Raw genomic sequence first — 12,437 nt, 5'->3', positions numbered from 1 at the left:
AAGCAGTTGGACAGGTGTACCTAATAAAGTGGCCGGTGAGTCTATATTGTAAATTTTCTACTGTAAATATATCAAAATTCCCCAAAAAAAGAAATTTGGATTAGTAGTACACATTTCTAAGAACTTAATCTGGACAACTTTAAAAGCTATTTTCAAAATATGTTCTCAGATTCCAGATTTTGGCTCAATATTGTCCAATCATAACAAACCATGAGGTCAATACAAAGCTGATTTAAAAAATTGGCACTGACTGGTTTTGTGGTCCAGTGTCACATATGTATAAACTGAAAACAGTTTATCGAATACAAAAATGACTATTAGAAATCAAAGTGTTAAAATTTAAACGTATATGAAATAACCTTATGAAGACATCACAGTGAAATAGCAGAAATTAAGATGTTGTAGAATTGTTGACTGTAATAAACTCACGTTTATTTACACGGTGCTACTATATTAGTGATTTGTTTTCGAGATGGTGTAGGTTTTTGAAAGTTTGACGGATTGCTCAGAGCTCCTCAGCAGCGGTTCTTCCATTTAGTGTTTGGTTAAACAGCAGCACATGGTTTATTTCCAAGCATTCCAGAAACAGCTTGGAAAACTAATGAATTTGGTCTGGTTACACTGTGCAGACGAGAGTCAGTTGCTACTCTTTTACCATATAAAGAAATCCTAAAACGGCTTAGGGAAAGATATCTCTCCTTTAAGGGCTACGTTATTTTCAATCACAAACCACTGTCCTCCCTTGCTGATAACCATGCCATTGTTTTAATGTATTATAACCTAACTGCATTTTAAGGGGACTACTACATGGTGAAGAAGCTTTTGGAGGAGAAACGACATGGCGAGTTGAACATTAACTGTGTAGATGTGCTCGGGAGAGACGCTGTCACCATTTCAATCGAGAATGAGAATCTAGACATATTACAGCTGCTCTTGGATCATGGCTGCCAGGTAAAAGCACACCCATGTTCTAAGATCTTACATAACGTATTAGATAAAACCAATTTGTTCATTTGTGATGGATGCGTGTGTGTGTGTGTGTGTGTGTGTGTATGCGCATATACATGCAGGCCACAGATGCATTATTAGTGGCTATTGATTCAGAAGTGGTAGGAGCAGTTGACATCCTGCTAAACCATCGGCCCAGGCGTTCCTCCAAGCCGTCTATCGCGGTTGGTATCTTATGCAATTGTATATTTTTTTAATATACACGTGTTTCCTTTAAAATATACAGTTGAAGTCTGAATTATTAGCCCCCCTGAATTATATGCCCCCCTGTGTATTGTTTCCCTAATTTCTGTTTAATAGAAAGAAAAACGCATTTCTAAACATGATTTCTTACTAGATATTTTTAAGATACTATAGTATTCAGCTTTAAGTGCAATTTAAAGGCCTAATTAGGTTAATTTGGCAAGTTAGGTAGGCAAGTTTTTGTATAACGATGGTTTGTTCTGTAAATAATCAAATAAATATATTGCTTAAGGGGGCTTATATTGCTTAAAAGGTTATTTTAAAAAAATTAAAACTGCTTTTATTCTAGCCAAAATAAAACAAGTAAGACTATCTTTAGAAGAAATAAGATTATATGAAATACTGTGGAAATTTCTTGCTCTGTTAAGCATTGTTTGGGAAATAGTTGAAAAAGAAAACAAAATTCAAAGGAGTGCTGATAATTTTGACTTCAACTGTATATAATGTGTGGCTCTGTAGCAGTGTTGAGTATCAAAACATATGGCATGCTATAAAGGAGTATGTGGATAAAATTAGACATGGTTAAATAATCATACCGGAAGGTGTTTACTTTTGTTTTTAGAAGAGGTAACAACCATTAAAGTTGATTTAAAAAATTAAGATGAACAAATATTGCACTTTTTGGGTGGAGAAAAACCAGTTCAGAATGGTATAAACTAACCTTGAAAAACAGAACATAAAAATCTCAACACAGGCTCATTGTGAATACGTACCCCCGTATACATTTCTGGAGATTGCGAATTATGTAGCCAGAGGTACGTATGGCTGCATTTCGTCTTTAAAAAAAAATGCTATAGGGCGGGACGACGCCGCAGACAGCTTCTGTTTCTTTTCGCGTTACCAGCTGATCGCTTACCTTCGTGTGGACCACTTTGTACAGTGTATGTCAGTGGACTTGAGATGCAGAGAGTTGACTGTGATGATGGGTTCAAATCCAAACGGTTCCAGAAAGCAGGTAAAACAAAAACAAAAGGCAAAAAATAAAAGAAACAGGTAAATAACAGGGTGAGAATGTGGTAAGATCTGAAAATGTAGTAAAAATCAGGCATCTTGTCTTTTTCTGGATTGCTTTTGAAAACACTGTTGGTTGGGTTTAGGGAAGGGTGTGATTGGGTCAATCGGTGCTTTTGAAAATGCCATCGGTTGGGTTTAGGGAAGGGGGTGGGTGGGGTGATCTTCCAGTCAGTCAGTCGACAGCGGCATCTTGTGGATTTATGCAAGAACAGCAGGCATGAATGGCAGTCGCAAGAGAAATTTGAGATCTGAAAAAGCATACACATCGGCCTCTGGTGGGTTTGCGAAAACAAAAATTGCAAAAAAAAAAAAAAAAAAACGTAGCTCCTGGGACGTATTTCGCGCTCTCTTGAAATATATACAGGGGTACATTTCAATAATAAGGCTGGGTTAAAAAATCTGGAACTTCGTTTGATGACCCTTTCAAAAACCTGTCAATATTAGTGTTTTCTTTTAATTAATATATTGTTAAATGCTGAATGTTTAAAATATTATCTTATTATTCGAAACATCAATTCTGTTCCACAATTATTTTCTTTTCAGAAACTGATACAGAAGATTCAGAACCCAGAGTATTCCACCACCATGGATGTTGCTCCAGTCATTCTTGCTGCCCACAGGAATAATTACGAGATTTTGACCATGCTGTTAAAGCAGGACATCTCTCTGCCACGACCCCATGCTGTAGGGTGCGAGTGTACCCTCTGTAATGCCAAGAACAAGAAGGACAGTCTTCGTCATTCAAGGCAAACATCTTTATTTACTTTATTTGCTTCTCACATACTGTTTTTTGAACTCTATGAATTCAGACAGCTCCGGTTTCCCCCACAGTCCAAAGACATGCAGTACAGGTGAATTGGGGAGGCTAAATTGTCCGTATTGTATGAGTGTGTGAGGATGTTTTCCAGAGATGGGTTGTGGCTGGAAGGGCATCCACTGCATAAAAACGTGCTGGATAAGTTGGCGGTTCATTCCGCTGTGGCGACCCCGGATTAATAAAGAGACTAAGCCGAAAAGAAAATTAATGAAATGAATGAATTCGGACGTACTACTTGGCTCACATACTGTTTCTATCGTACTATATAGTATGAAAGTATGCGATTTCGGATGCACCTATAGTACAAAAAGATGTACAGATTACTGACTCAAATCACCAACAACAACATCCTCAGGAAAGAAGAAGTACAATCCAAAGTAAAATATGACAGCAAAGTTTGCTTAAACATGATGCAATGGATCGAATATATTTGAAGGTTAATTATTCCAATCTATTGGACCCTTAAGCCTAAAAGCTCTTTTAGCAATAGATTTTTTTAAACAAGGAACAAAAAAATAAGTCTGAACAAAACCTCTAACTTGATAATTTAAGGGAAAATATACAAAATAAAGTTGTAAATAATAAGGATACTTTAAGCCAGTGAATATGTCGTCTCAATTTTAATTGTCTGGTTTCCAATTTTCTTCAGAATATCTTCAGTTGTGTTCAGCAAATGATTTAACTTTTTAACTTGAACTTTTATTCTGAAATCCAGAGGTGTTTACTGTCCTTAAGCATTATTTTTGGGGATTTTTACTTTACTTGAGCGCAATGAAAATTTTATATTTTATGTAGTTACATTTGTAAAGAAAAGAAAAAAAACAACTTACTTTTTTATTAGCAGTCTAAACGTACTCATTTTTGGACATCACTCTATTAAAGTGCCAAACCAATTGAATTGCACTGATACTTGTAATCGTTGGTCCTTTAGAAATTACAATTTAAGTGAGGTATTTTTTATTTTAAGAATATATTACTTCTATGTTTAATTGAGTACATTTTCACTCAGTGTTTGTAATTTTACTTGCGTAACATTTTTAACTCTCAAGTAATATTAAGTACTTTTTATACCAAAGCAGTATACTGGTTTGGTGTAAATCCAATCAATCATTTTTATCAGTGTGTTAACAAATACCAGAATACACTTCAAGAGTTCCCACTTGGATATGCTTGGCATTTAAAGCAAGTTTGGCATGCTGTCCCGGGAGAGAACCCTGAGCTCGGAGATATTTGAGCCCAGGGCTCCCGCCCGGTCAATAAGCATATCAGGAGATCCGAGATCTCGAGAGCTCCCTCTTTAGAAAAGGGAGGAATAGGGAGGAGATGGGGTGGAAGGGGGGATTCTTCCAAACGAAGATAGAGCAGTAGGAAGAAAATGATCCATTTATAGTAAACTAGGATCACTCTGATTGGATTATTACTGATTACAGATGAGCGGCCAGTCGTGCTCAATCATATCACGTGCTCCTCTCGAAATTAGTTTATGAAACTTCACTTAACGACTTTATTTTAAAAAGACTAAGGTTAATTTTTTTATATATTTAATGACTGTATTGGATGAATGAATCAATGAATGAATGAATGGCTCGGATCGGGACTTGTGGAGCTGCGGTTCGATGGATTTGCTCTTCAGTGTTTGAACTTACAGCAGTGAAATTTAAACCACACTGAACTAAACTAAATCGAACTTCAACTCTGAAAACTGGACTTTACTAGAACTATGTTAAGCTGCTTTGACACAATCTACATAGTAAAAAGCGCTATATAAATAAACATGAATAAACCAGCCTGATCTCACGAGAAAACGTAAGTGTTTTACGTTTTGTCAGTTTAGTAGCTAATTCGTACGAATTCGTACGAGTTCAGTCGTACGAAATTGTACGATTTTAAAAAGGAGGCGTGGCACCTACCCCACCCCTAAAACCAACAGTCATTGGAGGATGAGCAAATCATACTAAACTGTACGAATTAGATTATACGAATTCATACGAGTTAGCCACTAAATCAAAAAGTTACGAATTGCCGTGAGATTGTGTTGGAATAAACATGTATTGAAAAATCACCAATACATTTGACGACCACAGTCAACCGAAAGTATATTTATGTAAAGTAAAACGTCCACTGCATTATTTTGAGCGTTCTCCGTTTGTATCCCTTGCAGGTTCCGTCTAGATATCTACCGATGCCTCGCCAGCCCGTCCTTGATCATGCTTACAGAAGAAGACCCCATTCTGAGGGCGTTTGAGCTCAGCGCTGATCTGAAAGAGCTGAGCCTGGTGGAAGTGGAGTTTCGGTAATGGAAGAGTGATTAATGAAAGCGGTCTCATAGGGATCGCCGCTAAATGGAGAGAGCTAAACAATAGCAAATACTCTGTGTCGAACATTGAGCGTTTGGATAGCAGTTTATTTACTGGGACAAATGTGCCAGAGTAAAAAACTGAATGGAGATTCAAGTGCTGCTGTCTGGATATAATAGGCAATAAACAATTAGGAAATGTGCGCATAGTTTATTTTAAGGTACACTTCTCACTATTAACAAACCATTAACCAAGATTTTTAGATCGAACTACTAATTTGCTTTTTATTAATAAGAGCTCATACTTTTTAAGTACTAATAAACAGGCAATATCTTATTAATATATTCAGGTAATAATTAAATAAATAGTGGGAAATGGTACCTAAGTGTTAGTTGTTAATTGGTACTACACTATAAAAAAACCCTGTACAAGTTACAAGTTATTACTGTCATTTTACAGATTATAACTGTAATGATACAGGTAATTACTGCCATTTTACTAATTATTACTGCAATTTATACAGATTAGTACTGTCATTTTACAAATTATTACTGTACATAAATAATTTATTAATGTAATTATACAGATTATTTAGTGTTATTTTAAAGATTATTACTATAATTATACAGGTTATTGCTGTAATTATACAGATTAATTAATGTGATTATACAGATTATTACTGTAATTATTTACATTAATTAATATGATTATACAGATTAATTCATGTAATTATGCACGAAATCTCTAAATATTCCATAAAATTTTCCACTTTTAACATACCCTTTAAACACACAAAAAAAGCTTAAGTACAAATAATTGCTGTTGTCATAAAACACTGTAAATATAACTATAAAATAAAATATAGTTTAACAAATATTTTTAGGATATGTAGGTTAAACTCTAAAACAATTTACTTGAAAAAATATAAAACTGTTATATATCTATTTTTGTTTTTTTTTTTGGTCATCGTTTAACAACAAAAACAAGGTTAGTTTCATGTGAGGACGCCTGCACAAACTTCTAGGACAGTTTTGTACTCCTTGGTTACGAGTGTGGTCCTGGAAAATCTCTGTTTAGCCAGCTTTTCTCACGAGAAAACGTAAGTATTTTACGTTTTGTCAGTTCAGTGGCTAATTCGTACGAATTCGTACGAGTTCAGTCGTGCGAAATTGTACGATTTTAAAAATGAGGCGTGGCACCTAGCCCCACCCCTAAACCCAACCGTCATTGGAGAATGAGCAAATCGTACTAAATCGTACGAATTAGATCGTACGAATTCATACGAATTAGCCACTAAATCAAAAAGTTACGAATTGCCGTGCGATTGTGTTGGTTTAGCCCTTTCCCTTAGCCCTATACCTTCAAGCTAAAGAGAATTGGGACAACCTGAGCCCTTCATCTGAATGCGCAAAACGAGTGGAAGGGATAAGGGGAAGGGCTAAGAAGTAGATTTGTGATTGGACCTAATACACACAATATATCACTTCAAACTTAAAAAAAAAAGTCAATAAAAGTCACTTTCTCAAACTTTCCATCATCACAAGTTGTTGGAAGAAAGATCAAGGTTTAAATAAAGCATTAAAAAATGGAACGAAAAACATAACTCACAAAATACCGAAAACTGTTTATTTACAGATATTTATTTACAGCATAGTCTAAAAGTGCTTTCGTTTAATTGATTGAGGTGAAAAGGATTGAATCCTTGAAATATCAACACTTCGTCAGCGCAATAGCCTAGTGGTTAGCGCGCTGATATATGGTGTCGTAGCACTTCAGGGCATCCCAAGTTCGAATCCCGGCCTGAGGACATTTCCTGACCCTACCCCCTTTCTCTCCCACTTCGCTTCCAGTCTGACTACTGTTCTATCTAAAAAAGGCCTAAAAAAAATAAGAAATATAAGAAATATCAACACTTTAAAAATAAAAACACCAATTCTGGCTCCTTAATGATTGCTTTTGTGAACAGAGAGAACTCATTTTTTTTCATCGCAAAAAATGTCTATGACCTATTTCCACTATAAAGAACCCGCTCACTGGAAAGGTCAATAGAGCACTGTTTAAGTGTGTAAAAAAGGAGCATTCTCCTTCTACTGCTCATTCTGATCTTTTTATCGAACTACAGGAATGATTATGAAGAACTTGCCAAGCAGTGCAAGATGTTTGCCAAGGACCTGCTGGCTCAGGCCCGCAACTCTCGTGAGCTGGAAGTCATACTGAACCACACGTCCAGCGAAGACCACGTAGACAAGAGAGGCCTTCTGGAGGAACGCATGAACCTCAGCCGCCTCAAACTGGCCATCAAATACAACCAAAAGGAGGTGATTGAGGATTTTGCACAAAACTTGCTGCACTCAATAAAACGTTTTGCTGCTTGTTCAAACTACTTATTTAAAATGAGCTGAAGTTTGAGTTTTTTGGCCGACAACTTAATTTTTTTATGTTCAATCCACTTAAATTTGGAAGAGCAATTGAGTCAAGTAAATTTCTGTAGTGCCACCTAACATCCGGGAGTGATTGTGCACATTCATTCTGCTCATCGTATCCAGTATGAAGTATCGTATGAAGTATCACTTGGATACCAATGCCGAAAAACGTCTCGATAAACACTGCCAATGAGCACTGCTGATAAGCATGACTGAATATTGTCCTGGTGTCCACAAGCGACTTTATTTTATTAAAAAAACACCCGATACATTTCTCTTTCTTTAAATATGGTTTGTCATGTTCCCTCCTCTACAGTTTGTCGCCCAGTCCAACTGTCAGCAGTTTCTGAATACGGTGTGGTTCGGCGAGATGGCGAGCTACCGCCGCAAACACACCTGCTTAAAGATCGTGTCGGTTTTGAGCGTAGCCCTGCTGTGGCCGCTGTTGTCCATCTGTTACCTGCTGGGACCCCGTTCTCGCGTCGGCCAGGTCATCCACACTCCTTTCATCAAGTTTATCATCCACAGCGCTTCTTACTTCACCTTCCTGCTGCTTCTGAACCTGTACTCACTCATCTACAATGACAAGAAGAACATGGGTCCTGCGCTGCAAGTGATAGACTACCTTCTCATTCTCTGGATCATAGGTGAGGATTGGCAGCATGTCTATATATATATATTTTCACTCTTTGTTATATTGCAGCCATTGCTAAAATCGTTTAAGTTCATTTTTTCCTCATTAACGTGCACACAGCACCCCATGTTGACAGAAAAACACAGAATTGTGGACATTTTTGCTGATTTATTAAAAACGAAAAACTGAAATATCACATGGTCATAAGTATTCAGACCCTTCGCCGTTACACTCGTAACGTACTCATATTTAACTCAGGTGCTGTCTGTTTCTCCGTAACATTCTTGAGATGGTTCTACACCTTCATTTGAGTCCAGCTGTGTTTGATTAAACTGATTGGACTTGATTAGGAAAGCCGCACACCTGTCTATATAAGACCTCACAATGCATGTCAAGGCAAATGACAATCATGAGGTCAAAGGAACTGCCTGAAGAGCTCAGAGACAGAGTTGTGGCAAGGCAGGGAAATCATGGATGAAAACTTTCTCCTAAGTGCTCAGGACCTTCCAACAAGACAGTAGCTACGTTTCCATCCACCTAGTTTTAAAAACGGTTGATGGAAATGCCAAGATGTGCATGAATTTTGAAAATGCGCATAACAACATATCGTCTCCTCACTATCATCATTAATGTTATTACTGCTACTTTTGTTACCATTATTAGTACTACTGTCCTCCTTTTTTCTCCTCATTATCATAAGTATTTCTGCCATGGTCATTATTCAGGTTGCTGTAGTTGTTGTAATAGTGGTAGTAGTGATTGTAGAAGTAGTTGTGGTTGTTGAAGTAATAGTTGTAGTAGGATCAGTAATAGTAGACGTCATTGGTATAGTAGTATCAGAATTAGTAGATGTTGTAGTAGCAGTAGTTGTCGTTGGTGTAGTAGTATCAGAAGTATCAGATGTTGTCGATGTAGATGTTGTAATAGTGGTAAATGTTGTTGTTGTTGTAGTAGTATCAGTTGTAGTAGACGTGGTAGTAGTAGTAGTAGTTTTTTTTCTATCTATTTTATATTTATATATTTATGCTATTTGTCTCATTTAATGATGGTTATACATGTTTTATATATATATAATTTTTTTTCCCCATATGTATGTACTCAGACTATCCACCTAGTTACCTTTACATGCCTGCACACATATGCACCCATTGCGTTTTCATGTTTTTGTTGTTGTTTTGTTCTCTTTGTATGTGATCCTATTTTGTGTACTACTTGCATATCCTAATAATTTTTTAAAAATAAATAAATAAAAACATATGCGCATAACTGAGTACGATAAACTTTTTATTCAATAAGAAAAGATGCGCATAAACTACGATGGAAACACTTTTACCAAACAAGTTCCAGTATGCGCATTAAAAAGTTCATGTAATTTTGTTATGAGAGATCATGTGATCTCACTAAAAAACACCTGAAATGTTGTTTTGGTCATTATAAAACGCCTTAACCATTTCAGTATTAGTGTTATTATATTATTAATGACCTCCAAAATTAACAGCGTCTCTGCTCCGTGTCTCACGCCTTCAAATGCCACCACGCATTTACTGCGTGTCAGGATTGCCTTCTGAGGAGCAAGTCATTTAATAAATGAAGAAAAGATTCACGCAGCTTTTCCTACCACAGCAAATTTCATTTTTACTGTCGATATTTGGCCGCCAGTTAATCAGGCAGTGATGATTTTGTTCGATTTGACTCGTTGGATGGAAACGGTGCTTTATTCGCATGTAGTTTATGTGATAATCCAGGTTTGCGCATAAAGTTAATTCGCACATAGCTAGTGACCCTGAACACACAGCTGAAATGTTGAAGGAGTGGCTTCATAACAACTCCATGACTGTTCTTGAATGGCCCATCCAGAGCCCTGACTTAAACCCAATTAATCATCTCTAAAGAGACCTAAAAATGGCTATCCACCAATGTTTACCATTCAACCTGATAGAACTGGAGAGGATCTGCAAGGAGGAATTTGCTTTAGGATCCCTAAATCAAGGTGTGAAAAACTTGTTGCATCTTTCCCAAATAGACTGCTGGCTGTATTAGATCAAAAGGGTGCTCCTACTACTGAGCAAAGGGTCTGAATACTTAAGACCATGTGATATTTCAGTTTTTCTTTTTTGATAAATCTGCAAAAATGTCCACAATTCTGTGTTTTTCTGTCTATATGGGGTGCTGTGTGCACGTTAATGAGGATAAAAATGAGTTAATGCAGATTAACACTAAATACTAATCTTTAAAAGTTTGCTTTGGGTGCGTGTAGCATCATTTCGGCTAGTGGTGTGCATGGCATTTTATAAACAGCCTAGTTTTTGTCACTTTAAGCAGTAAATAACTTAAGATAATACAATAGTTTTATTAAGAAAACCGTCTGAAACAAGTTTGAAGTCCTAGACTTATATAATCCATTAGAATGTAAATGGATAAAATTATGTTCAGTAATATGTCTGTCAATTATTCATGAGATTATAAAACACATTATCAAATTGTTTATAAGCATCATGCTTGCATTATAATGCATTACTAATGCAGGTACCATTAAAAGGTTTTACCAACTCTCTTCCTCACATGCTCTTTACCACACAAGCAGAAACAAAACAAGTGCTGGGTCAAGTTCTGTTTCTTCAACAGAAAGCAAATGATAAAATCTGTTATTAAACAAATCAGAAAATGCCTTAACATCATCCCGAAGGCCATGCGGCTCTCTACACTTTAACAATGTAATAAAGCTGCATAGACTGTCAAGGAGACATGCAGTTGAAGTCAGAATTATTAGCCGCCCTGTTTATTTCTTTTTCCAATTTCTGTTTAACAGAGAGAGGACTTTTTTAACACAGTTCTAAACATAATAGTTTTAATAACTCATCTCTAATAACTGATTTATTTTATCCTTGCCATGATGATAGTAAATAATATTTGACTAGATATTTTTCAAGACACTTCTATACAGCAAAGTGACATTTAAAGGCTTAACTAGGTTAATTTGGTTACATGTTAGGGTAATTAGGCAAGTTATTGTAAAATGATGGTTTGTTCTCTAGACTGTCGAGAAAAAATATAGCTTAAAGGGGCTAATAATTTTGACCTTAAAATGTTTTTAAAAAAATTAAAAACTGCTTTTATTCTAGCTGAAATAAAACAAATAAGACTTTGAAATGAAATACAAATAATTTTGCCGCCGTGGGTAGCATGATCGCCTCACAGCAAGAAGGTTGCTGGTTCGAGCCTCAGCTAGGTCAGTTGGCATTTCTGTATGGAGTTTGCATGTACTCCCTGTGTTCACGTGGGTTTCCTCCGGGTGCTCCGGTTTCCCCCACAAGTCCAAAGACATGTGGTATAGGTGAATTGGGTAAGATAAATTGTCCGTATATGAGTGTGAATGAGTGTGTATGGATGTTTCCCAGTGATGGGTTGCAGCTGGAAGGGCATCTGCTGCATAAAACATATGCTGGATAAGTTGGCGGTTCATTCCACTGTGGCGACCCCAGATTAATAAAGGGACTGAGCCGAAAAGAAAATGAAGGAAAACAAATAATTTACAGCTCCAGCTGTTCACATCAACATCACATGATCAACACTTTCAGACTGCAGCAACACGCATCTTTAGCATAAATTGAAAACCAGACTAGCCTATTCAAAGAATCATTTTTAAAATTGCAAGGCAATTATAGACATAAGCAATTTCAAATAAATCAGCAAGAGAAAAAGAATTATTTCCATTGCTATCTTGTGCTCTCACTCTCTCTCTCTCTGAGTAGTTGTACAAGTCGGGATGCAAACTTGGTACTTTTGCAGAACAGTTACTCAGTGAACACGCACGTTCCACTAGGCTACATGTACTTCTGACCCTGTCAATCAAAAACAGATTTGCCAGGTCTTAAAGTGCCTCTGAAATGACCGTAGCTTTGAATCGCTTTAGTCGCGTGACCTGAGTGTTTCGGATCATGCTTCGATGCAGTTTTTCGAAACAGTTGCGCTTTGGGATCTTGACACTGTGTCGAAACGTC

The 12,437-nt window shown here is 36.6% G+C and overlaps 1 protein-coding gene across 1 annotated transcript in view; it reads left to right on the top strand.

The window, feature by feature from the left end:
- The window catches only part of trpc1 (transient receptor potential cation channel, subfamily C, member 1), a 40,048-nt gene that overhangs the window by 2,646 nt on the left and 24,965 nt on the right, over window positions 1-12,437 (top strand). The window contains exons 2-7 of the mRNA XM_056450706.1: window positions 797-951; window positions 1,071-1,172; window positions 2,809-3,011; window positions 5,244-5,375; window positions 7,502-7,697; window positions 8,119-8,449. Of these exons, the coding sequence (XP_056306681.1) occupies window positions 797-951; window positions 1,071-1,172; window positions 2,809-3,011; window positions 5,244-5,375; window positions 7,502-7,697; window positions 8,119-8,449 (1,119 nt within the window). The remainder of the gene's footprint in view (window positions 1-796; window positions 952-1,070; window positions 1,173-2,808; window positions 3,012-5,243; window positions 5,376-7,501; window positions 7,698-8,118; window positions 8,450-12,437) is intronic.

Source organism: Danio aesculapii, chromosome 24, assembly GCF_903798145.1.
Source record: "Danio aesculapii chromosome 24, fDanAes4.1, whole genome shotgun sequence".
NCBI classification, from domain to species: domain Eukaryota; kingdom Metazoa; phylum Chordata; class Actinopteri; order Cypriniformes; family Danionidae; genus Danio; species Danio aesculapii.
Note: the sequence above shows the minus strand (reverse complement) of the source record. Positions and strands in the feature narration are given on the sequence as shown.